This window comes from Chiloscyllium plagiosum, unplaced genomic scaffold (assembly GCF_037043375.1).
Source record: "Chiloscyllium plagiosum isolate Xiang-an unplaced genomic scaffold, Cpla_swu_hap1 HiC_scaffold_31, whole genome shotgun sequence".
Classification (NCBI taxonomy): Eukaryota; Metazoa; Chordata; class Chondrichthyes; order Orectolobiformes; family Hemiscylliidae; genus Chiloscyllium; species Chiloscyllium plagiosum.
In genome coordinates, this window is record NW_028270169.1 from 17,779,291 (window position 1) to 17,805,936 (window position 26,646).

General features: G+C 39.3%; 2 protein-coding genes across 3 annotated transcripts; one reads left to right on the top strand and one right to left on the bottom strand.

The window, feature by feature from the left end:
• Positions 1–5,290: 5,290 nt before the first annotated feature.
• On the bottom strand, positions 5,291–17,276 carry exo5 (exonuclease 5). Of its 2 annotated transcripts, none has more exons than XM_043718337.2 (6): positions 16,246–17,276; positions 11,110–11,206; positions 9,628–9,893; positions 8,579–8,683; positions 8,052–8,224; positions 5,291–7,009 (listed from the first exon to the last, which is right to left on the bottom strand). In XM_043718337.2, exons 1-6 carry the CDS (start codon positions 16,310–16,312, stop codon positions 6,542–6,544), a joined length of 1,176 nt encoding a protein of 391 aa, XP_043574272.2. In that variant the 5' UTR covers positions 16,313–17,276; the 3' UTR covers positions 5,291–6,541. The 2 variants fall into 2 exon arrangements, with proteins under 2 accessions (XP_043574272.2, XP_087833424.1); XM_087977298.1 differs by lacking the exon at positions 16,246–17,276 and adding an exon at positions 16,103–16,218 and having other exon boundaries at positions 11,110–11,202.
• An 86-nt stretch (positions 17,277–17,362) lies between these two features.
• LOC122563968 (uncharacterized) lies at positions 17,363–26,447 on the top strand. Its single transcript, XM_043718338.2, has 2 exons — positions 17,363–17,557; positions 20,858–26,447. Exons 1-2 carry the CDS (start codon positions 17,386–17,388, stop codon positions 21,298–21,300), a joined length of 615 nt encoding a protein of 204 aa, XP_043574273.1. The 5' UTR covers positions 17,363–17,385; the 3' UTR covers positions 21,301–26,447.
• Positions 26,448–26,646: the final 199 nt, after the last annotated feature.

A 26,646-nucleotide genomic window follows, 5' to 3' on the forward strand; every position in this document is an offset into this window, starting at 1 on the left:
GGGGTGGTGGTAAGTTTGTCCATTAATGGTGATGGTCACAGCCTGGCACTTGTGTGGCGTGAATGCTACTTGTCACTTGTCAGCCCAAGCCTGGATATTGTGCAGATCTTGTTGCATTTGGATAAGGATTTCTCCAATATCTGAGAAGTCATGAACGGTGCTGAGCATTGTGCAATCATCAGCAAACATCCCCACTTCAGACCTTATGATGAAGGGAAGGTAATTGAAGCAGCTGAAGGTGGGTATTTGAGGTGTATTTATATGGTGTATTTAAGAATGAGATAGATAGATTCTTGATCAGTAGGTGAATAAAGGGTTATAGGGAAGGGTAGGAAGGTGGACGTGAAGAATGTCAGATCAGTCATGATCCTTTTGAATGGTAGAGCAGGTTTGAGGGACTCAAAGTAGCAGCCAACTACTTTGCAGAGAAGTTGTTAGTAGTTACACTCATTTGTAATAATTAACGTTAAAATTAAACATGGTGAAATTCTGCACTGCAATGTCACAAAAATCATGCATTATTGTAATTGTATAAGACATTGTGCCTTTTTCATATTGACGAGTCAGTTAGCTCAGCTGGTTGAATGGCTGGTTTGCAATACCTACAGCACAGATTCATTTCATACACCAGCTGAGGTTACCTTGAAGGACTCTCCTTCTGAACCTCTCCTCTCCCCTGAGCTGTGGTGACACACCGGTTAAACCACCACCAGTTCTTCCTACCTTTAATGAATGAGTAGGACTGTGGTGACCTTACTTTGTGGATGTGGGATAGTCAAAGCCACTTTTAATTGTAACATCCTGAAGACTACTTTTTTTATGATAACACAAATAATGTTTGTCTGAACTCTTAGATATTCAACTATACACAGGTTCAGGGCTGGTTTATAGCATCTGAACCTGATGAGTGTAGGATGAAAAACTTGGGGGGACTTTGTATTTCTTTTTAGCAATGGTAAGTTCTATGCTGCAAAGCAATTATAACATACCATACTAATAAACTGATAGATGTGACCTTCATATTTTCTTCTGAATTTCTCATCCATTTTAAAAAAATAGGAGGCATCTCTCAATTCTATGAGTACAAATTTGAGAAACAAAACTATTCTACATCAAGCAGACATAATGGATTGAATTTTTGTTTGGCTAAATTTGCAATGTATTCCCCCCTCCCCACCCATGAGGTTTAGCGAGTTTTCTTGCTTAACTTTACCAAATTTACTGCATTAAATTGCCTACTACATGCCTGTTGCATCTCTCAAGTCTGATTTCCGCCTTGTCTTACCATGCACTATTCCCAGAATAACTCGACACTCAGCAATAAGCAATAATTACTGTCAATTGGCAACACACCGCTGCCTAGCTCTAATCGTACCACATCACTTGTGAAAAGCATAAATATGGCTTGAGTTGCTAAGAGGGGCTTCATTGGACTGATCCTACCACACATCTCAGCACAGCCCAAGTTGGTCAAAACTCTAAGATTTTGCCAACATGTGACCACACAATGCTGCATGAAAGAGCTTAGGCTTCAGCATCTACTTCAACATTGTTAACACATTCAGTAGGGATCAGTACATGCAGATGGATTTAGATTGGTTGAGTGAGTGGGCAAAAATCTGGCAGGAGTGTAATGTGGGAAAGCGTGGAGCTGTTCATTTGGCAGAAAGAATAAAAAAAAAAGTACGACTCAAGACGGAGAACAACTGCAGAATTGAGGGATAGAGGATTTAAGTGTTCTAATGCTCAAATTTTAAAATATTAGTACATTGGTTCAGCAAGCAATTAGAAATATTAATGAAATATTATTTATTGTGAGAGGAAATGAACAGAGAAGGATAGACATTTTGCCTCAGTTAAATACAGCATTAATACGACAGCACCTTGAATACATGTGCAGTTTGGTTTCTTTATTTAAGCATCAAAATACATTGGAGATGGACCAGAGAAGGTTTACTAGGTTGATACCTGGAATTAATGGGTTGTTACACCACACGCTGCATCTGAAAGGCTAAGAGCATTGTGGAAGACCCCATACACCTCTCACACAAACTCTTCTCCCTCTTGCTACCTGGCAGAAGATACCAGAGCATTCAGACTCTCATGGCCAGACTGTGCAACAGTTTCTTCTCCCCCCCACCCCCCCAAGCCATCAGGCACTTTCCCATCTAAAAGTTTTAGCACAACTTTGATTTGCTGTTAGAAAAATGTGTATTATTTATCATTCTTCTATTACACTATAACTTGTGTGTTTTGCACTTCTTATGCACTTTATGCTATGTATGAGTGTGTAGACTGTGCGGTCTATATAGCACCCTCAGTCCTGGAGCAACGCTGTCTTGTTTTTACTGTTTCTGTTGTAAATGGGAGAAGTGATAAATAAAAAGCTACTCTTGTCTTATGAGGAAAGGTAGGACAGACTTGGTACTTTTACTGAAATTTAGAAGAGAGAGGGGTTACTAGTTTGAAGCATACAAGATACTAAACAGCCTTTACAAAGAAGGGATGTTTCCTTTTGTGGGTGAGCCCAGAACTAGGGACTATAAAAATTAGGGGTCACCCTTTCAGATAGAGGTGATAATTCTTTTTCTCTGAGGGCAGTGAAGACAGGATAATTTAATACTTTTAAGGACAAGTTAGATACATTTTTATTGGACAACAACTCAAAAGGTTATCAGGGTAGATGGGAATGAGAAACTAAAAACATCACCATTGCAGCCATGATTTTACTGAATACTGGAGCAGGCTGAATGGCCTACTTCTGCCCCTAATTTTTGTGTTCAGCGACACTCAAGAAGCTCAGTACCACAGATTTTTAAAAAACCTACAAGATTAGAACATATTCACTTCTTTAAATATTCATTGTAGATGGTAAATGCTACCAGATCCACAAAGGTGCACTGCAATAACTGTGTCAGTTCCGCACGCACTTCAAATTGCTGAAACCACTCATGCATTGTAGCGACTCACAAGGGTTCTTCAGCAGCACCATTTAAACCTGCAATCTCTACCACCGAGAAGGACAAGAGCAGCAAGGAGCATTACCTTCAAGCTACAGCAATTGCTGTTCCTGCAAAGTTGCTAGGCCAATTCTTGGAACTCTCCTCTAAACACTATGGTAGGTGCACCAACCTTCAATGGACTGCGATAGTTCAGGAAGGCAGTTCACCATCACCCTCGAGTGCAATTAGCAATGCACAATAAACATTGGCCTGGAGATACCCACAGCTCATGAACAAATATTAAGTATTATTCCTAAAAAGAGCATAAAGCACTTTGCCTCTTTACAGATCCACATGTATCATCCATGCAATGTTGAAGTTACAGAAACATTTGTATTTCTAATCACAGCATAAAATTCTGACAGGATCAATCAGAACTTTGTAAACAATTTTAGTATGCCAGCTTTAGAAAAGTTCAGGAAATAACATACCATTCAAGTAAATGAGACACAAAGTGTTGTTTATTTATAACAAAAACATAAAGTGCGGATTATGTTTTACATTGTAACATTAAAATACTCCAAGTTAAGGAAACTTGATAGAGGAATGCATGTGAGACATTACATTAGTGACCATTTCGACAATAAAACCATAAAGAAAAATAATCTGTGTAAATGTGTGAATGTAGTGAAAATAATACAATGGTGAAGAAACTCAGCAGGTCCAGCAGCATCTGTGGAGAGAAAAATAGAGTTGATGTTTCAAGTCCTTCAGAACTGAAGGGGGCTGGAAAATGATGGCACTTTTGCTGTTAACAAAAGGGGAGGAGAAGGAGGAAAACGTTGAACAGATGGTGAGGCTGTCCACAGCAAAAGGCAACAGGATGGTAAAGGAGAGATACAGATGTAGAAAAGCTGTTAAATGATAGATGTTAGGAACAGAGCTGACCTATCTTCTGCTACTTAAAACTTCCATAAACACATTTTACATCTATAGATCTCCTCTACTACCACCAGCACTCCATTTGTCTTTTGCTCCCAGCAGGCTCACCATCTGTTCAACTTGCTCTTCCTGCCTCTTTGTCTGCACAGCACAAAATCCATAATTTTCCAGCCATCTTCAGTTCTGCAGAATTATTTGACTTGAAACATTAATTGTCTCTTTCTCTCCACAGATGCTACCAGATTTCTCTAGCGCTTTGTTTTTATTTCAGAATTTCAGCTTCCATAATTCTTTACTTCTATATGTGTAGATGTAGTGCATTGAACTTTACAGCCAAGACCAGAAGTTCTACTTTACCAAAAGCTGTCCCTGTAAAATTTAGACATTTCTGGAACTTAATAATTGTAATATCTAGCTTATTAATAGGTGTAGCTTAATTCTTATAGAGACTGAAGGCTCTGATTACATTATGGAATATGCTTAGCTTTTCCTATGAAATTCCTTGATTGCCATCAAAAACAAACATTACAATCAGCTTGATAGCGAGTTTTGAATATTGGTGTAAAGGAATTTGGCATGAACACATGCTAAACATGCAGATGCTAATATCTCAAAGTACAAAGCCGTAATCTTATGTTCATGGGATCACCTTTATTTCAAAGTAACATCCCCCACACCCTAGTTTTATTGCCCTTCAAATTTGTGCAGGCTATATTACTAACTGTAAACAAAGGTGTGTATTGTTGACTTACCCCTACAATTTGATTTTAAAAAAAACTTTTGGTAGGTCTTTTGCATGATGCAGTCACATGGTATGGCACCATGTGCTGGTGCCCCACAAGTGGCAGAGCACTGCTTGAAAAGGACTGCCTCACCATAATATGGACCTTCTGAATCCATAACGATCTAGCACTGATTGAGAGATTAAATGAGATCAGTATACTCCTGAAGCATTATATCTTCAAAGGGGGTTCCAGCACATGCTTTGAAATTTGCGTTACAGGTAGACAGGGTGGTTAAAAAGGCATTTAGCATGCTTGCCTTCATTGCTCAGACTTTTGAGTGATGCCCCTGCTCTAAAGTTATGATTCATGCATGAATCAGAGCTATTTAGATGACACAGCTGGAGGCATGGACTTCCAAGGAATCAGATCTTTCAAAAAAAGAGGAAGAGGAAGGGAAAAAAGGTAAAGAGGATGAAGGAATAAAATGAAATGAGTGCTAAACATTATTACTTTTTCTCCCAAACTCTCTCCTCACAGTTAAAAATCACACAACACCAGGTTAGTGTCCAACAGGTTTAATTGGAAGCACTCGCTTTTGGAGCGCTGCTCCTTCATCAGGTGATTGTGACAACCACCACCACACAACTGCCTGGTGAAGGAGCAGCGCTCCAAAAGCTAGTGCTTCCAATTAAACCTGTTGGATACTAATCTGGTGTTGTGCGATTTTTAACTTTGTATACCCCAGTCCAACATCGGCATCTCCAAATCATCTCTCCTCACAGCTTATAATTATGGTTCCCTGGGCATGATCAATAAGACAGCTTAGGTTGAATCATATAAAACTGACAGCAAAGAGCGAGAGAGAGAAATTTGGCAAACTTTGTGATAAAGACCAGTTGCATTGTACAGCCTGTACATCAACAAAATTATTAGCTCCACTTTACAACAATGGCTACACTTAAAAATCATCTCATTGCATGGTCCATCAGATTAGAGCATTCAAAACGGTTTTCTTCCTCCCCACCCTTTTTTACATCAACCAGTTAAGATCAGGACACTCTCATATAAAAACACGATGGGCAAGGCTTTCATGTTAAAAGACAGGAGCAGCATTTGGGCAGATATTGACAAATGCTGAAGGAGACACTAACTCCTGATAACCTTAGCCTGTTGGAAATCACATCTACCCAAAAGGCCACTCACTAAATATCAATAATTAACAGTATCACAAGGCACTTCACATACAAAAATATATTAGATTGGAAACTGCTTTACAGAACTGTGAGGGAGCAGAAAGGCATTAATGGAAACCCCCTCTGCAGAAAGCCAAGTTAATGTTCTGGGCAGTAAAATCACAGAATAAAATCAGTATTCTCGCAGTATCAAGAAGCATTCAGATATTACAGGTAGAAAATCCCTTATCCGAACATCCAAAAACTGAAAAGCTCCAAAATCCAAAGGTTTTTTGTGAAGTTTTTTTCTCATTACCAAGATTGTTTGGCGAGCAAACTTTTATCCCAGGTCGACACCCACTCGATGCATGTCACGAAGATGCTGATGTTGGGGGGGGGGGGGGTGGGGTCGTGACCAAGCACTGACAGGCCTGGGGTTTCTCTGTGAACACCCCCAAGTTGATACCCACTCGATGTGTGTCACTCAGAATGCAACATGGGGGGAATGGCCAAGCACGTTCTTAATAAAAAGTCTGCTCCTCCGTTAAGATTTTTCAAAATTTCACCATTAAACTCTCACTTGTTCTGAAAACTGAAAAATTCCGAATTCCAAAAAACAGCTAGTCCCGAGCATTTCGGATAAAGGATCGTCAACCTGTACTGTGCTTACATCCTACAGTGATATCGTGACTGTGGCTTTCTTCCAGCTAGAAGGCAAATCTGTTGGTCTGCGTTTAAAACCAGACGTTGATTGCAATCCTCACTTGCTTCGATTCGCCTGATTCTTTTGTGTAGCTTCTTCAGCTTTACTTTGTCTCCACTCACAAATGTCAGCAAAGTCACAAGACCGACATTTCCATGCCTCCTCAATATCCACACCCTTGGCCTCCCTCTGGCCCCTCCAGAAGGAGTAATAATGCTTTAGCTCACTTTTAACCCACTCCTCTTCAAAGTTGACCTCTTTTGTTCCAATTAGAGAGGCATCTGCTTGGTAACAGTATTCTATTTTCATGGCGTCAATATTGGGGATCTCTGCATATCTCAGGTTTAACAACATTAAATCCAGAAGGTCACCGAATGCGCTTATGGTAAATCCCACCTTCTGAGCATGCAACAGAATCTCTGAACTAAACGGCTGCTCCGTCCTTAAGCAAAGATGGTGAGTGATAGTGTCCTTGTTCAGTTGGCCTTTTATCATAGCCTCAAAGAGAAGTTTGTATATATTAACCTGGTGATAAAAATGGGGACTTAGTTTTACGAAATGATCGATACAGAGCCAATATCACTTCAATAAAGTGTTAACATTTCCACATATGCTGCCAGACCGGAGTTTCTTCACAAATTTCTCTTTTTGTTTGTTTCAGATTTCTAGCATCTACAGTTCTTTATTTCACTTCAATATATCTTTGCTATTCATTTCACACACCAGAAGTCTTCACTTGTTCCCTGGTTGTGCAGTGTATTTCTTTTTTTAAACCTTTGGAATCCATGTACAAAATGACATGAGAGTAACCTATAACTTCTTCCCAATTGGAATGTTGTGACAGCATGTTTAATTGCTGGTTGGGATCACAAAACACAACAACACTAGAAAATTTAATACTGGCATTTAAACAGTGGGCTTTCTCATTGAAGAATTTCCCCTTTTAAGAATGCTAGAACTGTTCTGTGCAAAGCCACCAACTGCAGCAGTGGCCCACAAATATTAATGAGAAATTGGTTGAGGGAGGGATATTGATCAGTCAGACTAAATGGTGCAGTATTCTGAATCAGGCAGCTATCACATTCAATGTCTATAATTACAGGATTAAAAGCCAGCAAATGGTAGAAAAAAACAAGGGATTTTCCAATTGATTTCTGTAGTTGGAGAGAAACCGAACTTCACTTCCAATATATGCACAGTGTAGATATGAGTTAACAGCCAATTATTGTTAAATGACTTGATACTTAAATTCAAGTCCAACCAGTAACTAATCAATCAATATGAAACCCTGCAATTCCTGACTGATGCTTTATCAAACTGCACTGAATCACAGAGAAATACAGTGGGAGTAACAAGACTTTGTAACTAGAGATGAGAAGACAAAAGTTGTATGGAAAAGTTATTTTCTTTTAAGGATTTAACAACATTTTCTATAAATTCTATAATAAAGAATGTTATAGTTTTAGAATATGATATGTTTACAAGAGAATTAATCAGATAAACATGAGGTTGAAGGTCTTGTGAGCCAATGAAAACAGATCCTTTTCAAATTTTTGCCCCCACTTACTTGTAACTGATGACTCTTCCTTTGAGCTACACTGGGATATGTTCGCTGACCACGTGTTTTCAGTTCACGCAATTCCAGTTCACCTTTGGAATTATAGCAGAGCTCATCAACAACACCAACAAGGAAAATCCCCTCCAGCTCTCCAAACACTGGCAGCTCTCGGACACGCTCTCCTATTCAATACACAACCAAATCACTTGGTTAGAATACAGCTGAGTGGACAGCCTCAATGATATTCACTACTCCTGCAGATGGTTATAAATTTGAGTCCTATGTTGACAATTACTCAAACCCGACTCTCTTTCAGCTAGATAGTTTTCAGCTGATTACATAGATGGTGCAGCTCACCATGATGAGGCTTGTTATATTCTGAAGAGGCAAATTTTTAAAAACCTATCCAGCATGGTTAGAAAAACTGGATGACGCTGTGGAAAATGCTACAAAACAAAAGCAAATTATTTTGTAGCATAAACAATGAAAGAAGTTTCCTACCTTTAAGGCAAATACCTGACAATGTTTTTATATACCTGCTTGCAAGAACTGGATCATTGAGAGAAGATTAAGTATCTTCACAGCCCAGCTATCTTCTCGGCTCTCTACTTTTATTGGGACAATATCTTGGACCTCCAATTCTAAAACAGAAGCAGAAATAACCTTACTCACACTTGCCCTTTAACAACCACAGCAGAACTGCAGTGTGAATTCGGATGGACGGACAGACGGAGAGGGAAGTTAAGACTGCCACTAAACTTTTGAAAAATATTGACTTTTGAAGAAAGACATTTCAATCCCAGCTGACTTTGTTCATCAATGAAGCAGCACTGGTTCTTAAATTAATGTCAGGAGTAGTGATTAAATTAAATCTCAAGATCAGCCTTGTGTCTGCCAAGGCAGTAGTTTAATAAAAACAGCAGGTAAATGGGGCTCATTCAGAAGCAGAAAATCCATTTTTGATTCCTCCTTTATTCATGTTGGATCAAAGAAAATATGAAGAATAGACATGACACACAGTTCCAACTTCTGATCATTACTTGGTGTCCCTACTGAAAAATGTCTGCTTTATAAAATTATTTAATAGGAAATAGTAATTGCTGGCAAGGTCAAATTTGTTGCCCATCCCCAGTTGCCCCTGTACAGAGTGGCTTGTGCGGCCATTTGTGCAAGTAGTTAAGAGTCATCACATTACTGACAGTCTGGATTCTTATGTGAGCCAGACCAGGTAAGAACAGTAGATTGCCAGATTTTTTTTTATGACAATCAATCAGTCACCATTACTGAGACAGACGTAGAAATTGGATTTAGATTCCACCAGCTGCCATGGTGGAATAATCCCCAAAGCATTAGCCTGTACCTCTGGGTTACGAGTGTAATGACATCACAACTACACCATCTCCCCCTACATATGTAGATAGGATGAGACTTGGTTGTGATGCAGCTCAGAACTAAATAACAAGCCAAAGTTTGGAAGCAAACATATTCACAAATGAGGTGACTATGGACCCTAAGCACTGACTAATGCTGGGGCAAACAACTTGATGCTGGGACTAGCAATGTTCATTTCAGTCTAAAAGGTTACCTCTTGCCAGGTGTAGACAGCTACCAGCTTTCACAACTGGAACTTCTTCTCGCAGTTGTTCAATGTGTGGCAGTTCTAGACCATAAACCACTTGCTGCTCGCACCAAGCCTGTCGACTCAGGTCAGTGACATTCAGGTACCTTCGACCAAAGCGCTCCAGCGGGATCCTTTCATCCTGCTTTTTCCGTTTACTGCCACTGCCCTCAGGTCGCACGTCGCTTTTCTGTTCAGACACATTTAGCTGATTGGAGGATTGCTTGTTTCCACTAGGGTCAGGGGAGGGGAGAGAAAGATTGATTGCCCAAATTTATTTTTCAATTATGGGGCAGAAGGAAAAGTAAGTAAAGAGCACCTCAGCATCAAATTCTTCTTTTCATAGAGAAATAGGAAATACTTGTAATTAATGACCAGCTGTCAAAACCAGGGGTGATATGTAGTGTTAAAGCATGCAATTTTAATTATTGCATTGCTCAACCTGAAACAGAAGCTTCCTTCTCCAAAACAGTCATAGGAACATAGGAGCAGCAGGAGGTCATTCAGCCCTTTAGGTCTGTACAGCCATTCTTGATAATGGGTCATCAACTACCTCAATCTATATGCTGACGCTGTCTAAAATCCCTCAATTTTATTGGTGACTCAAAATATATTAATTTCTGCCTTGAAATTTACTTAATGACCGAGCTTACACAGTCTGCTGAGGGAGAGAATTCCAAAGATACAACACCCAAGTGAAGAAGTTCTTCTTCATCTCAGTCCTAAACAGTCTCAAAGTAAGAGGCTATGTCACCTAGTTCTATACACCACAGACAGAATAAACATCCTTTCTGTATATACTGTTTATGTCTTTCAGAATTGTGTAACTTCCTAGGAGACTGCTAAACTCTGAACAGAGAATACCAGGTAAAGTCTTCACAATCTCTCTTCGTAGACAGTCCCACAATTTAATCTGGTGAATTTCCACTGTAATCCCCCTACAGCATGTATATCCTTCCTTAGGCATGGGATCAGACTTCATTCAATACTCCAGCTATGGTGTCACTAGTTTCTATACAGCTGAAGCAAAACTTCTTTGTTCCTGGACACACATTATTTTGTGATTAAGGCAAATATACCATTTGTCTTCAGAATTGCTTGCGGCACCTGAATGCTAGCTTTCAGTGATTTCTGAACAAGGATGGCTTTGGACGTCAACACTTTCCAATCTTTAACCCATTTAGTACTCTGCACCTTTGTTTCTTCTTCCATTTCACCGAAAAGTATTAAAAAAGGATTTCACAAGAACTGCAATTGCCAGTGTTGGAGCCTGTGGGAAGGCACCAAGAATGTTTTAATTAAAATTGCAAAGAGCTCAACTGATAAAGAGCATTGACACATTCAATTATTTACACCGCAGTTGAGCAAACTAAGCGATACCTCTAAGCCAAGACTTATTACAATGTACTACAAGTATTAGCCACGATAATATACAAGCTTAAAAATTACCTACAAATATCTTCAACAGTTTCTTGTCCAGTACAGCAAGATTCAGTGGATCTGTTAGAGGTACGATCATCATCTCCCTCACAAAGTTCAGGTCTATCTAGGAGATCAGAAATTAAACAAACAGGTCAAGATACATATTTCTGTAAATTTTACATATTTTCTTTTCAAACTGATTTACAATGTCAGTTGTGCTAAAACTGAAGACTTATAGCTCTCACCAACTGGCTACAAAAACTACAAAGCTGTATCATATCTCAGGAAATGTATACCCGACGTTACCAAGAAACATTTGACTTGTTGAACTTCAAAGTAAATTTTATACTCGTTCAAAACAAAAGTAAACTCACTGACAGACAGAGTGATGTGTGAAGATTAATGACAATAGGTGATGCAATTTATCAATAATTTCACAACCTTAAATGCATTCTTGTATTGTCCATTTTATTCAAAAAAAACTCCAACATCAATACCTGTTGCTTCCAGACTTGCTGAGCTTTTCCAGCAATGAAAACCTACTTTGTCATCACATAGGGGGCAAAAGGTTTCAGAAAATTATGCAAGATAGGGGAAGCACATTTTAAAAAACTATGATTTGTTAATTGAAAATCTCAAGCTATTTCCATGACAGAGGCACGTGGTGAACTACAAAGACAGCTCAGGCGAAACACAGTAGTGACAAAGGATTAATCAAAAGATGGGTAGTTAAAAAAAAAGCATGTATTTAGCATTGTGATGTCTCACTGGGGTACTGCACTAGCAATCAAGCCCAGCTTTCCCCAGAGTCATCATCAAAGTTCACATTTTATAACAGTGCACAAAATTCCCCAGACCCAGGTTTGTTTGTTTACTTATTTTAGCTACAGGTAAATAACTATGAACGAATGTATAACCCTACTAGTTGAAACTCTAACTACCTTATAAAACTCCCTACACAGAATGTAAAATACTGTGTAAAATATTGGAGTCATGACAGAGGGAAAGTCTGTGAAGGCAGTTTAATGGTCCCTGTTCAACTTGTCTATCTTGCTGCTCCTCAACGTTCCAAGTACTTTTAATTGCTTGCAGGAGGTACAGGGTGACTGGGTCACACCAATAAAGTATCTGATTTATTGGTTAAGAGCCATAGCTCACAGCAACTGATGAAGAAAAATAGACTTTCTTCAGGTGCAAATTATTTTTATTGCAGAGACTAGCTCCTTCTTTTCTGACGGTCCAATGACTCCTACCCAAACATTCACATCCACAAGCTGTTCAGTCACCTGGGTGACAATTACACAGTTGTGGAAGGCCTTTGGTATTGGTCTGGTGGGTGGTGACCAGTTGTCTATCAGGTACCTGTTGCCCACCAAAAGCTCCATTCATACACAGCCCTTGGCTTAGACTTCCTCACCGCTTGAACAAACAGCAGTTTAAAATAGCACTTACAATGAGGGTCGAGCAACTTGCTTTAAAAAGAAGTGCAGTCTTTCTTTCCAAGTGCAGTTTTTAAAACTGTTCTTTTCCTATTTCAGTCCACAATTAGAGTCATAGAGATGTACAATGTGGAAACAGACCCCTTCAGTCCAACCCGTACATGCCGACCAGATATCCCAACCCAATCGAGTCCCACCTGTCAGCACCCGGCCCATATCCCTCCAAACCCTTCTTATTCATATACCCATCCAAATGCCTCTTAAGTGTTGCAATTGTACCAGCCTCCACCACCTCCTCTGGCAGCTCACTCCATACCCGTACCATCATCTGTGTGAAAAGGTTACCCCTTAGGTCTCTTTTATATCTTTCCCCTCTCACCCTAAACCTATGTCCTCTAATTCTGGACTCCCCCATCCCAGGGAAAAGATTTTGCCTATTTACCCTATCCATGCCCCTCATAATTTTGTAAACCTCTATAAAGGTCACCCCTCAACCTCCGACGCTCCAGGGAAAAGAGCCGCAGCCTGTTCAGCCTCTCCCTGTAGGAGAGGCTGAACACATCCCTTGGCTCAGGCTCATCTGCAACTAGACTTCCCCACTGCTTGAACCATCAGCAGTTGAAAATAGCACTTACAATGAGGGTCAAGCAACTTGCTTTAAAAAGAAGTGCAGTATTTCTAATTGAAATTACAGAAAAAAATATATATATAGTATTTATAGCCTATCCTCAGGACCTCAGAAAACAGATTCTGCATTACTTTTTAAAGTTGTTTACTTGTAAATGTGGTAACCAATTTAAACACAAAGTCTCAAAAACAGAAAATCAAAGAAATGACCAGTTGAAATAATAGAATATGCTGGAAAAACAAAAGTCAAATGTAAAACAAGAGTCAAATTCTGCCTATGATGGAAATCTGAAATAAAGAGAGAAAATGCAGGAAATAAGACACATATGTATGGATCAATAGAGCTAACATTTGAGCTAATATTCAGCAAAGTTGAACTGGACTTGAAATGTTTTTGGTTTCTCTCTCCAGAGATCTGCCAGACCTGCTGAATAGCTCCAGCATTTTCTATTCTTATTTTAGGCCAATGTGTATTTTGGTCATGTTGATTGAGAAGAATATTGGTCAGGTTACCAAGACATTTCGTGTTCCGGAAAGAAAGATTGGCATCTATATAACACATTCCACAACCATCGGACATTCCAGAGCACTTTACAACCAATGAAGCCATCTAAAAAGTGTAGTAGCTATAGTAATATTGGCCAATATGTACACAAGCAAGAATGTGAGAATGATTTAATTTTCTATTATGGGATGTGTCATCACCATTGTTATTCATCCCTACCTGCCCTTGGATTGTGGCTAGCAGAATACTGCAGGTCAAGAATCACAGAGGCCAGAGTTGGTAAGAATGACCGTGAAGCAGATAAAGTTTTGCAGCCACTGATGATAGTTTCCTAACACTAGTTTACAACTCCTGATTTTTCAATGGAATTAATTAATATAATTTGACTTTAACCAAGGTGGAATTCAAACCTAAGGATTAGCCTCAACCTGATAAATCCAGTGACATTACTGTTAAATCACAGCTTCCCCACTTCATCAGGAAGGGCTTATGCCTGAAATGTCGATTCTCCTGGTCCTCAAATGCTGCTTGACTGGCTGTGCTTTTCCAGCACCACAATCTTCGACCCTGATCTCCAGCATCTGCAGAGCTCAATTTCTCCAAATAACAGTGCTGTGCTCTGAGTAGTGCACCAGGAAGGAGGGTCAGTCTCCATTCCAATTCTGGATGCTACTTGAACTCTGACACTTCAGACTGAGTCACAAGACCTTGTTTTTAGTAGTTCATGGGATGTGGGCACCATTGTTTTGACCTGCATCTATTTTCATTTCTGTGAATCTGGAGTGACTCGAAGGCAGCAATTTCCTTCTCTAAAAGGGCATTATTCAGCTACATTTTCCCCAAGAATTGACAGTCATCATTAGACATTTAATTCCAGACTCAAACTTGGGTTTCATCCGCCGACATTTCCGCCACCTCCAAACAGAGCATAAACCAAATCATCCGCCGACATTTCCGCCACCTCCAAACAGACCCCACCACCAAGGATATATTTCCCTCCCCACCCCTCTCCGCCTTCCGCAAAGACCGTTCCCTCCGTGACTACCTGGTCAGGTCCACGCCCCCCTATCCTCCCATCCTGGCACTTTCCCCTGCCACCACAGGAACTGTAAAACCTGCGCCCACACCTCCTCCCTCACCTCCATCCAAGGCCCTAAAGGAGCCTTCCACATCCATCAAAGTTTTACCTGCACATCCACTCATATCATTTATTGTATCCGTTGCTCCCGATGCGGTCTCCTCTACATTGGGGAGACTGGGCGCCTCCTAGCAGAGCGCTTTAGGGAACATCTCCGGGACACCCGCACCAATCAACCAAACCACCCCGTGGCTCAACATTTTAACTCCCCCTCCCACTCTGCCGAGGATATGGAGGTGCTGGGCCTCCTCCACCGCCGCTCCCTCACCACCAGACGCATGGAAGAAGAACGCCTCATCTTCCGCCTCGGAACACTTCAACCCCAGGGCATCAATGTGGATTTCAACAGCTTCCTCATTTCCCCTTCCCCCACCTCATCCTAGTTTCTAACCTCCAGCAACACGATCCCCTTGACTTGTACGGACTTGTCTGACCTGCCCAGCTCCTTTTCCACCTATCCACTCCACCCTCTCCTCCCTGACCTATCACCTTCATCTCCTCCCCCACTGACCTATTGTACTCTATACCACTCTATCCCCACCTCCACCCTCCTCTAGCTTATCTCTCCACGCTTCAGGCTCTCTGCCTTTATTCCTGATGAAGGGCTTTTGCCCGAAACGTCGATTTTGCCTGTCCTCGGATGCTGCCTGAATTGCTGTGCTCTTCCAGCACCACTGATCCAGAACCCAGGGTAGTGTTGTTGAACATAGAGACTTAGGGATTCAGGTACCTAGTTCTTTGAACGTTGTGTCACAAGTAGACAGGGTGGTTGAGAAGTTGCTTAGCACACTTGCTTTTATTGCTCAGATCATTGAGTATAAGAGTTGGGACATCATGCTGAGATCATGCAGGACATTGGTGAGGCCACTTTTGGAATATTGTATTCGTGTCTGCTCAATATATAGGAAAGATATTAAATTGAAAATATTCAGAAAAGATTTACGAGGATGTTGCCAGGAATAAAGGGTTTGAGTTATAGGGAGAGACTGGGACTTTTGCACTGGGGTGTAGAAGGTTGAGGGGTGAAATTATAAAGGTTTATAAAATCATGAGGGGCAATGGATAAGGTGAACAGCAACGGTCTTTTCCTATGGTGCAGGAGTTCAAAACTAAGGTGGCATATTTTTTAGGTGAGAGGAGAATGATTTAAAAAGGGACCTGAGGGGCAACTTTTTCCACACAGAGGGCTGTTTGTGTGTGGAATGAACTGATAGAGGAAGTAGTGGATGTAGGTACAGCTACAATATTTTTTTTTAAATGTGGACAGGTACATGAACAAGAAAGGTTGGAAAGGAAATGGGTCAAACGTACGGGAAAGGGGAGAAGTTTAGTTTGGGAAACCTGATCAGCATAGACGAGTTGGACCGAAGGGTATTTCCGTGCTGTATGACTCTTATAGACAGGATCAGCCTCATTGTAAATGCTTCATCTACTAGCATCAATGAACCAGGTACCACATTCGGTGCAGAACAAATCCAACTCCAACGCGAGCAGCTCCGCGTCGCTCAGCTCCGGCTGCATCGCTCCAATCGACTTCCGGCACGGCGTTTTGTCCGTCCACCTCAACCGTCCCTCCAGCACCTCCCTGCCTGTGATTGTCCGTCCACCCCAACCGCCCCTCCAGTGCCTTCGAAACTCACGCCGAAGGTCAGTTCCGCTTCGAAGTTCACACTTCAGGCGCACTCAAACTATTGTTAGATTCCAATAACGGTAACGCTCCTCATTGCTTTCGCCATCTCTCCCCCCGCCAAGCACGGCTGAGAAGGCCACGACTTTAAAACCTGGAATGGAAAATCAGAAAGCCCGACAGGGAATTTTACAGCCGCAGCCGGACGGAGCTCAGGCTGGGCCGGCCGCGGAATGATACGTGAATCAAAAAGATGAATCGGGGGGAGCAACGAAGAGAAATAGAGTCACAGCCATAACATGTTGTTAGCTGAAAGTTTCTGAAGGATCCCTGATAATTTGAGCTTGATTTTTAAATGGCATTGTTGTTATTTTCACGGGGACTATGTTCCGAGGCGGATTTGACAAGGAAAAGGGAAGAGGCGTCTCCATGGTGACGAGTCGTTGGGAGCCTGGGGTGGCTAAAACATTGCAGTCTGGATAGACAGGGTCGGTAACTTTAAATAGAGTGAGAGAGATCGAAATAATTTAACTTTGGGAAAAGAATGCGAAAATTAATAAGAAGAAAATTTGATAGATTAAACAAGAGGCGGTTGGAATAAGCATGAAGTACAGGCTAGGGGTCCGTTTGTTGTAGGTGAGAGCAGTTGCTACAAATCGAAGGATATAATATGTAGTTTTTTTTGAAAAAAACTACTTTGACGATGAAGAAGTGGAGGGAATGACTACAAATTAAATTTTTGGGCAGTTTAAAGGAGGAGGAAAGCACTGGAAGTAGTTAGTTTCTTACTTAAAATGTGCCTTTGAGACCCAAGGATTAGTGCACCCAAATATTATTTTGAAAATCCTTACCTGAATGAAACGGGTCAATAATATTACGGAAATGAAACAAAAGATTCTCTGACAAAAAAAATTAAAAGGAAAAGGGGAAATTAATCAAATTGCAGATTGAGCAAGGTTAACTAGTAATGGAGGACAAAATATCAGCCAGCAAATGTAAGATGAAATCAATGACAAATTTAAGTGTTGAGTCAGCAGAAAAGAACAAAAAGAAGAAGAGAGATAAGGCAAAGAAGAAATCCTCTAAGACAAGAAGAAACTCTTCAAGTACCCCATCGACTTCAGATGAGACCGTTCTGGGTAAGGCACATATCAAACTTGGATTATTAAAATCTACGATTGTGAAATGTTCAGAAGACAGTGTATACATTGCCTTTAGTAAAGGTAACCACAGAGAGCTGCAAGAAAAATGACAGCATTTTGGACTTGTGCACTTATTCATGAATATAGAAGTATACTGGCATCAGAAAGTTGATTGGAGGGAGCAAAACTGTAGATACAAAAACAACACAAAGAAGAAATGCCGTGGAATGATCTATTGGGTGATTAACCAAATTAAATGTATTTTTTAAAAACATGAATAGCTCCATAGGAAGTCTAAATAAAAGCGGTGAAAATTGGAGAGTTGAAAAATTTGGTAAAGGTTTGAAATAAGATGTAAACTGTGGGCTACTAAACCTTAAAATGATATAGAGCAGGTCATCAGGGTAAGGTACAGCCTTCCTACACATTGTTAAAAATTACCCAACACCAGGATGTAGTCCAGCAGGCCCCCCCCCCCATCATTCCTACACATCGAAATTATTTTCTGATTAAGGGCCTGAATTCAGCAAAAGTACGAATTCATCTTGCATCCAATCTGCTTTTGTTTTCAGTTTTGCTTTAATATCTTGCTAATATGGATTTATCCTCCATTTTCTTTTATCCTAGCAATGTTTTAATGACCTAAACATAAACAAAGAGGAGTAAAAACAGTAAGTGCTTGAAGAAGAGTCCAGAGGAGAGTCATATTGGAATTGAATTGTTAACTTTGTTGCCGTTTCCACAGATGCTACCAGACCTGCTGAGTTTCTCCTGCACCTTCTGTTTTTATTACAGATCTCCAGCATGTGTAATACTTTACTTTTCTAAGAAGCTAAGAGTTCATGCTTTACTCCCTTGCTGGTGGAAGCTTTACATCACAGAGTGATAGAATAGTATAGCATAGAAGGAGACTGTGACATGGTGTTCATGTGACTGGTCTAGTAATGCAACAACCAAGGTTAATGCTATGATGATACAGGTTCAAATCCCAGTATGGTAGCTGATGGAATTTAAATTCAACCAATAAATCTGGAATTGAAAGCTAGTCTCAGTGATGGCGACTATGAAAACTATCATTGACTTTCATAAAAATCTGAATGGTTCATTGTCCTGAGAGTGAGGGAAGTCTGCCTTCCTTGCCTCGTATGGCCCCTGTAATTGACTCCTGATGTTGAGCATTGTGGTTGATTCTAAACTACTGTTTGAAGTGGCACTAGCAAGTAACTCCATTCAGGTGAATTAGGGATGGTTAACAAATGCTGGTCTTGTCAATGATGTACTTGTCCCATAAATGAAGTTTCCACCAGCTCTTTTGAAGAACTCTCCTTTTTTTTTCCTGTCCCTGAATTTTTTTTCTCCATCAATAATTTATCCAATTTCTAGGATATTGAATCTGTTCCCATCAACTGATCAAGCAAAACAATCCAAATTCTAACTACTCATAACATGTAAAAGCTTATCCTTTTTTGCTACCTCTTTTACCAGTCACCTTAAATTTATACTCTGTTGTTGTCATCCTTTCAACCATCACAAGAATTTTCTTTTTTCATTTATCTAAAGCCTTCATTACTTTCTCCATTGTAAAGAGAACAACCTCAGTTTCTCCAGTTTATCCACACAACTGTGATTCCTCATCCTTGGAAGCAATCTGGTCCATTTCTTCTGCATTCAATCTTTTGCAGCCATAGAAGTATGGTATTTAACAACTGCAAGATATAGGTTTTTTGACTGCAGTCAACTTCATAGTAAAGTTTGTCACTTTTTCTGGCATTATAACAGTAAATGCATTTGAGTTGTATTGCAAACAAATTGCTAACTGTAAACCCAATTTACTTCCATGCATTCTTCAAGATGCTGGACAAAAGAACCATCTTTAAAAGTCTCAAAAAGCCTCAAGAGTGTTCATTTAAAGATAATTTACCTTCATTTATATCATTTTCCATGGAGAAATAGGGCAATGGCAGTGAATATACATAAATGTATGTGGACTGTTTCCCATTTACTATTTTGTACCAGAGCTGGAAGTTTGCTGTGGAAAGCTACCTAAAGCTCAGTCGAGTTCAGATTTATTCTGAATCCATGCAATCTATTTAATCAAACCTTACTTGCCTCTCATTACTGAATAATTAAAGCAACATCACGTCAAAACATTATTATAATAGGAATTTAGTACTGCCAAATTCTTATGATAGGGGTTAAATTATTGCAGATTGCATGGATTCCAGTAGATGGCATCCTGTGACTACAAGTTGTAACAGAGCAGGCATGAGTTTGGATGCCTGGAATAGTATTGCTTAATCCTAATGTGAGTTCTCCCCTTACTGAGTTACAGAATAAATAGATATCTGGGAATGATGTAGATTATTTACAGAATCACAGGGTTCATGTGGCACCACATGCTAAAATGTTTTGTAAATGGTAGCTGAAGCACCAGACTGCTAACTTGCTCCAAATCTGAGTTACATTTTATTATTGTTACAAGTTAGCTGTTTTATTATGATTGCAGAGTAAAACTTCATGGCAGTCACTCCTGCAAATGTTTCATGTCAATAAATTCACAGTAAAAGTAGAGCAACTTGGGGCAATTATCAATTTCTCAAAAGGGAATTGAAATAGCCATTCTTCCATACTTTCTCAGTGAGACGGGAGTCATGCAACGGTTCACTATGCAAAAGCTAAATGTTAAGCAAGCATAAAATGTTGAGCAGATATAATATTCCATATCACCATCAAATGGACAGTGTCTCTCTCTCTCGCTCTCTGCCTGAGACAGTTAAGTAAAGGGATAGTGATATTGCAAAGCAATTCTAATTCTTTCAATGATAATGAATCTTGAATCCCGAACAAGTTGTACTTCCATGTCACGGCAGTCTGAGTTGCTGTAATCTACCTCCAATAAATTGCCTAAAAAATAACCAGAAAAACTGGAGGAGGAATTACACCTCAATTTCTACTAAGGACTTTTCAGCCTTCTGGACTCATAAGTTCAATAACTTCAGACCGTGAACTCTTTCCTCCATTTTGATTTTGTTTTTTGCTGTGTATCTATATCTTGTTTTCATGTTTTTGCTTTCAATCAAAGCTGACAAAATTTGCTATTAACACCAATTATGGAATAATGCTTTGATTCTTCATTACAATTATTGCCATTCTTGTTTGCCCTTTGTTCCTCAATAATTTTGATCTCTAATCCTCCACCCCGTCTAATTATTTTAAAACTGACTAAAATCTTCAAGTAAGCTGTCTCTTTATAATTAATCATTGCTTTCCAGATTCTAACATCTCCTTTCTCTATAGCTCACAAACATGGGAAAAGCAGTAAACGACATACACATTCTACATCTCCAAATACTGAACCACCGGTTAGTCAAGGTGACACCAAGAAAAGTCCAAAACCTAAGAATATCAGCAGTAAAGCCGACAGAAGTCAGGATTCAGATGGTGATTCCCTTTACTCTGTAGATCAGCTCACCACGTCAATAAATGAGACTCTGCGGTGGGATGGAATTCTTGAAGATCCCGTAGCAGAAGAGGAGAGGATCAGACTTTACAAGCTAAATCGGCAGCTGAGGTACCTAGCTGCCCAGAAACGTTCTCGCAAGGATATTGAACTTTGCCAGCAGGAGCTTTCTGTTATCCAGTCTCAGAAGGAGAATCCATATATTATCAGCAGTAAGACATTACAGCAACTAGCCATAAAGGATCACTCCAATCCTTATTTTGTGGGCCAAAGATTCTGAAGGCCAAAGTACATTTTTGCCTGAGCTAGCATCCCAGCTCATAACCTTCTAATCACAATGTTCCTTCCAGTTATAAACCTACAAACATAACTATGAAGGTGATTTAAATTCCCCTTTCATATGGTTTCCGAAATGTTCTAAAAGCAGATCTCAGACTGAACAACTAGACTGAGGAAGGCTATTGCTTATCAAACCTCTTTGGTAACCTCTTCTGTAAAGACATGACAGTTTGAGCTCTGAAGAAAACAATTAGGGCTTTGCCTCCACTTGTGTTTCCTTTTTTGGGGGGCGGAGGGAAATAACCAAAATAGTTGTATCTAACATGGCCACTCTGGTTTCCAGTTATTATCAGGTAAAATCAGTAGGCATTTAAACCTACAACTGCTCAGACTAATGGTGTTTTTACTCATTCAAATTGAGACCAAACCGTACTTGTTTAGATGTTTGAACATATTCTCTACATGTAAACTATAAACTGGGTTGCCAAAGTGTACTTTTTATTTTACTATGAGGTTTTGTTGTCCTTATAAGCTGCTCATAATTTGACTTGCAAACAAAGTCCATTGCTGCAATCTATCTTGAACAGAGTGAGCAGCCCAAAGGAGATTCCATGGAGGTGAAAAAACTACTGTTGAGCCAGTTCTGGCTGCTCCCACACATCTTTATATAGCCATTCCAGGGTTCATGTTGGCAATACTCTAAACTGGGTCACTAACTGTACCCTCAGTCTGATTATTTACTTAAGATGTGAAATTGTGATGAATGTTATTAATATGAATTAAGATACTTTGAAAACTGATATTCACAAGTCAGTGATATGTACTCAAAGATGCAAGGGGAGAATTTGAGATGTTGCTAGTGGACAATTAGTGCATCAAAAACATTATTTTGTCTACCAGTGGATTAAAGAGGGATTGAAAAACAGAGCTATTTTAAAAGCCATAGTTAGTTTTGAGCACAAATTATTGCATGATTTTGTTTAGGTGAGTCAAATAAATCTGCACTTGCAACAGGAATTGTTCATTTCATGAAGATCCTGTCTTATTGTACACCTGATTTTTAGATTAAGCCTCAGGATTATCTTTGTTAAATTTCCAGCTTCAAAATATTTTCTATACTTTCAGCATATTTCACAGGCTGCAGAGTTCTGGGATAGAAAATCAACACAGCGTTCAGATGTAAAAATGCTTCGGTAAAATGATTTTAATCAAAAAGATATTAAATCAAAGTATACTAAAATCAATTGTCAGAATCAATTTTGCAATATTTGTGCATTTAAATTTAACCCATCTAAAATTGTCCATTTACATTTTTGTTTATGCAATTTTGTTTCAGATTACTTTTACAAGAAATTGTTGTCAGTCTCAATGTTTTTCTAAACTATTCTGCACAAAATTCCTGATTTTAAATTTGCCCATGGTGCAATTAATCAAAGATTTGGTGTTTCATTTCACTGTTCAGTTGGTATGGATATCACAAGTTCCACGCTATGCTGCACATGCACAGTTATCATTGATTCAAAAGGATGCAGTGGACTATATTTTAAAACAGACACTTTCAAGCTATTTATGGTAAAGAATTTTACATGGAGTTATCTCCTTTCCTGACTATGCAGTCATGTGATGTCACTCTTTGTAAATAAAGAAAGCAAGCAAGCAATGCTTCTCAGAACCAAAATATCCTAGCAGTGAGCACGTGCCAGGGCATTATTTGTATGCGTGAGGCTTTATATCAAGATACAGTCACTATGTTCAGTCATCTTCCTGCTTGACACTCTTAAGTTTCCTGCATTTTATTCTTCCATTATCAAGACCATGTACCCCCACTTCCATAATATTGCCTCAGTGTTTCAGTTAATGTGTCACTGAAACCCTCATTTTATTGCTTCCAGATTGAATTATTACAATGCTTTCAGACTGGCCTTCTATTTTCCTCCCTACATAAATTTAACATGATTCAAATCTCTGTCACTTGAATTCTAAGCCTCACCATTTTACCATGCTTTACCATCTTCCCTATTCTTGTTGATTGGCATGATTTGCTGGTCCATTGAGATTTCCATTAATTCAATTCCTTCAGTGGATTTTCACTTCTTTCTCTGGAACCTCTAGACATTCTACAATCAACGATTCTGTATTCCTCTAACACTGGTCTATGCATTCTAATTCCCTTTACCACATCGCTGAAGTTATAATAGTTAATGGTCTTAAATTCTGGTAATCATCTCTGCCTCTTCACTCCCCCACCCCTGCCCCCTTCAGGATCTTTTAAATCTTGCCTGATCTCGGTGACGATCACCTTTGAACATTTTACCCCAATAAGAGTGTTTCTCAACAGATGTTGTCATTGGATGCTTGATCAGGCTCGCAAGCCAAAGATTGTGGTAGCCAATCAAGCAATTAATGTTGGATCAGCAAACACCTTAATTGAAATGAGACAAGTAATAACCACTTTTTATGTAGCTAGTAAATTATTTCATTTTACTTACTTCAGTTTAATTATCTTTAGATTCTCTTGCACACCCACTAACAACCAGCCTCAAAGATGCATTGGCAGAAGCCCAGAAGCAGGTTACCTAACAGATTATCATGGATTATCTACAGAGTAGAGACCCAATTGGAAAAACAAAAAAGGAATGAACGTCCTATTGAGCAGAGTATAACATGTATACACTTTGCCTCAATTAAACAGAAAATACCAATAATGTGTTAATGTAAAACCAAATTATTGGCAATCCAGGGAAAAGGGCAAAAGCATAGGTTCCCTAAACTGATAGTGTGGAGTGCTCCAATTTACTCTGATAGGTTACACTTTAGAATCAATATTTCAAATGCAGCTTAACCAATTTTAATTCACTTCTCAACCAAAAGAGAGAACGGAGGCTTTGGAAAAAGTGCCAAGGGTGGCAACTAGCTTCATTTACAGTACAAAGCAGTACTTCTCAAATATCTTCCCTATGACCCTATTTCAGGTTTTCATGAGAAAGTAATGAGGAAGGGAGAAAGCCTACATTTTCAGAGTGCTATCCCAGTAGGAGTCCCTAATCTCACTTAGGGAAGCCATGTTATAAAGCATCTTAGTTATTAAGGCAGATAGAGAGTTAGGACTCAAAAAAAATTAGGATCATGAATTAGTTCACAATTTGAAAGGTATGAGGAAGAAATTAATGGTGTTCTAGATCATAATTTGGTCCTGCTAAATGCAGAAGGATTAGGATTGCAGTAGATCGTATTTTGGTTGAATATCAGGTAATTCGTTTTGTAAAAAAGAGAAGAGAATCTCTGGAACAGGTTATGAGCTTATGCAGTGCATGCTGACTGAATGAGTTCCTTCAAAAGTGACAACTCTATAGCTTCTGATTGCAGCAGAGACCACTTTTCATAAGAGGTAAGTAGTTCAAGGCAGAATGATCTCAGATTTCTTTCAGTCCTAGTTAGGCATTGTTCTAGTTCTCTGTCGCACCAAAAATGGCCCATTCTAAAATATTGCTTTTTGTCTCATCAGAATATTATACTTTAAGTGAGATGTAAGTTGTATAGATTTAGGGATATACAGTACTGGACATTGCAATCAACAGATCAGAGGTATTTTTCAGTCACTCACTCATTGTTCGGTTTTGTAGGCTCCTTTAAACACAGCCCAGCACAGGTTAATTTCTACCTTCTATAAATTTGTAGTCAGTCACTATAAACATGGTCCCAAAGTAGTGTAGAGATCAGCAACAGCAAGGTTCTGTAATCTAGCAAACCAACCACTGAAATATCATATCTCATGATAAGTGGAGTTACTGACCTATACTAGGAATCCAACTGATTACCAAGAGTGTAAAATTTCTCCCTTACAGAAAAACACTTTGTAGAATGTATATACATGTTCCATTAAAATCTTTCTTTCATGGGATAAAAAAAGCCATCTCTTTTCAGAGTATGAAGATAGCACAAATTATTCATTACAAATTTTAAAAATAAACCCTCACTACAATAGAATTCAATTTAAAAATACATCTTCTGAATGTTACATGTATACAAAAAAAACACATGGTCTGACTGCTTTAGAATTTAAGTATTCCTCAAGAATTATTCTCTTCAATAGTTTGTTGTATTCAAAACTTTAGACTGAGTGTATATTGAATTATTAAAAAGTATTTTTTCCTAAAAAGTTCCATCTGGCTCTATTCCTTGCTGTTAAAGGTTTGCAATAAGTTAATCTGGTTTTGTTATTATAATTTCATTGGAGGTACTAATGGTGCAATTCTGTTTTACTACAAGGGTGAAGATAAATGAACCAGAATGAAAAAGTTGCACTTATCTCTTTTGGAATCTGAGTAGCTCAATTGCTAGATCAGACTTTTAAATCAGAGGATCCAGCATGTATTGCTTGTCACTCAGCTGTTGGCATTGTTGCCTCTGAATCAAAGATGTGGGTTCAAATCCCATTACAGATTTAAGTGCCTAATTGAGGTGGAATTTTACTGTAGTACTGAGGGAAAGCTGGACTATTGGAAGTGTTGTTTGCTGGATTCAAACATTAGATTTAACTCAAGATCTCTTGCTGTCAAAAGTACAGGAGATCCCCAGAATTTTACATTAGGATGATTCACAGTATGAAGGGATTGTCTTATGAGCAAAGACTATAAAAATGTTGGAGACAAAAAAACCTGCCGATGCTGGAATCCAAAGTAGACAAGCACGAGGCTAGAAGAACAGAGAAAGCCAAGCAGCATCAGGAGGTGAAGTCTGACATTTTGGATATAACCCTTCAGGAGTTGCACTCTGGGGTTTAGAAGGTGATCTCATTGAAACAGAGGATTCTTAAGAGGTTTGATAGAGTAAATGCTGAGATGATATTTCCTCTCATGGGGAAGTCTAAGATGAGAGGGCATAGTCTCAGAACAAAGGGGTGAAAATCTAAGAGATAAGAAGGAATGTCTTCTGTCTGAGGGTTGAGTGTCACAGACAGCTGTGTATCTTTAAAGCTGAGTTAGACAAACTCTTGATCAGTACAAGAAATCAAGAGTTTGGGGAAAAGGCAGGAAAAGTGGACAAGAGTAAGGTTAGATTAGCTGTTATCCTACCATGAATGATGAAGTAGATTCAGAGCTGAACAACTGACTCCCATTCCTATTTCTTATGTCATGGCCAGCTCAAAATGGGAATTGAGTGACAGTTGTAAATATTTATTAAAATAATGCCTGTCAGCATACGCTGGAATTCTTAGTTATAAAATTTCCATTCACTTACTCCCTTATTTCCTTGTCCTCAGGACGAGCACTATTATTGGCTAGTTCTCAGGAGGCTGAAAATGCCATTATTGGCTATTGCTGAAAATGCTATAAACCAACCGACT

What these genes read in the sequence shown, in the direction of transcription:
- exo5 (XM_087977298.1), bottom strand. Translation starts at nt 16,206, where the DNA reads ATGAGGCTGATCCTGTCTATAAGAGTCATACAGCACGGAAATACCCTT. An exon ending in ACTGTTGAAGATATTTGTAG is followed by an intron (nt 9,894 to 11,109) that starts GTAATTTTTAAG and finishes CCCTGACCCTAG; the next exon opens with TGGAAACAAGCAATCCTCCA. An exon ending in CTGTCTACACCTGGCAAGAG is followed by an intron (nt 8,684 to 9,627) that starts GTAACCTTTTAG and finishes CTTCTGTTTTAG; the next exon opens with AATTGGAGGTCCAAGATATT.
- LOC122563968 (XM_043718338.2), top strand. Translation starts at nt 17,386, where the DNA reads ATGGAGGACAAAATATCAGCCAGCAAATGTAAGATGAAATCAATGACA. An exon ending in TTCAGATGAGACCGTTCTGG is followed by an intron (nt 17,558 to 20,857) that starts GTAAGGCACATA and finishes CTTTCTCTATAG; the next exon opens with CTCACAAACATGGGAAAAGC.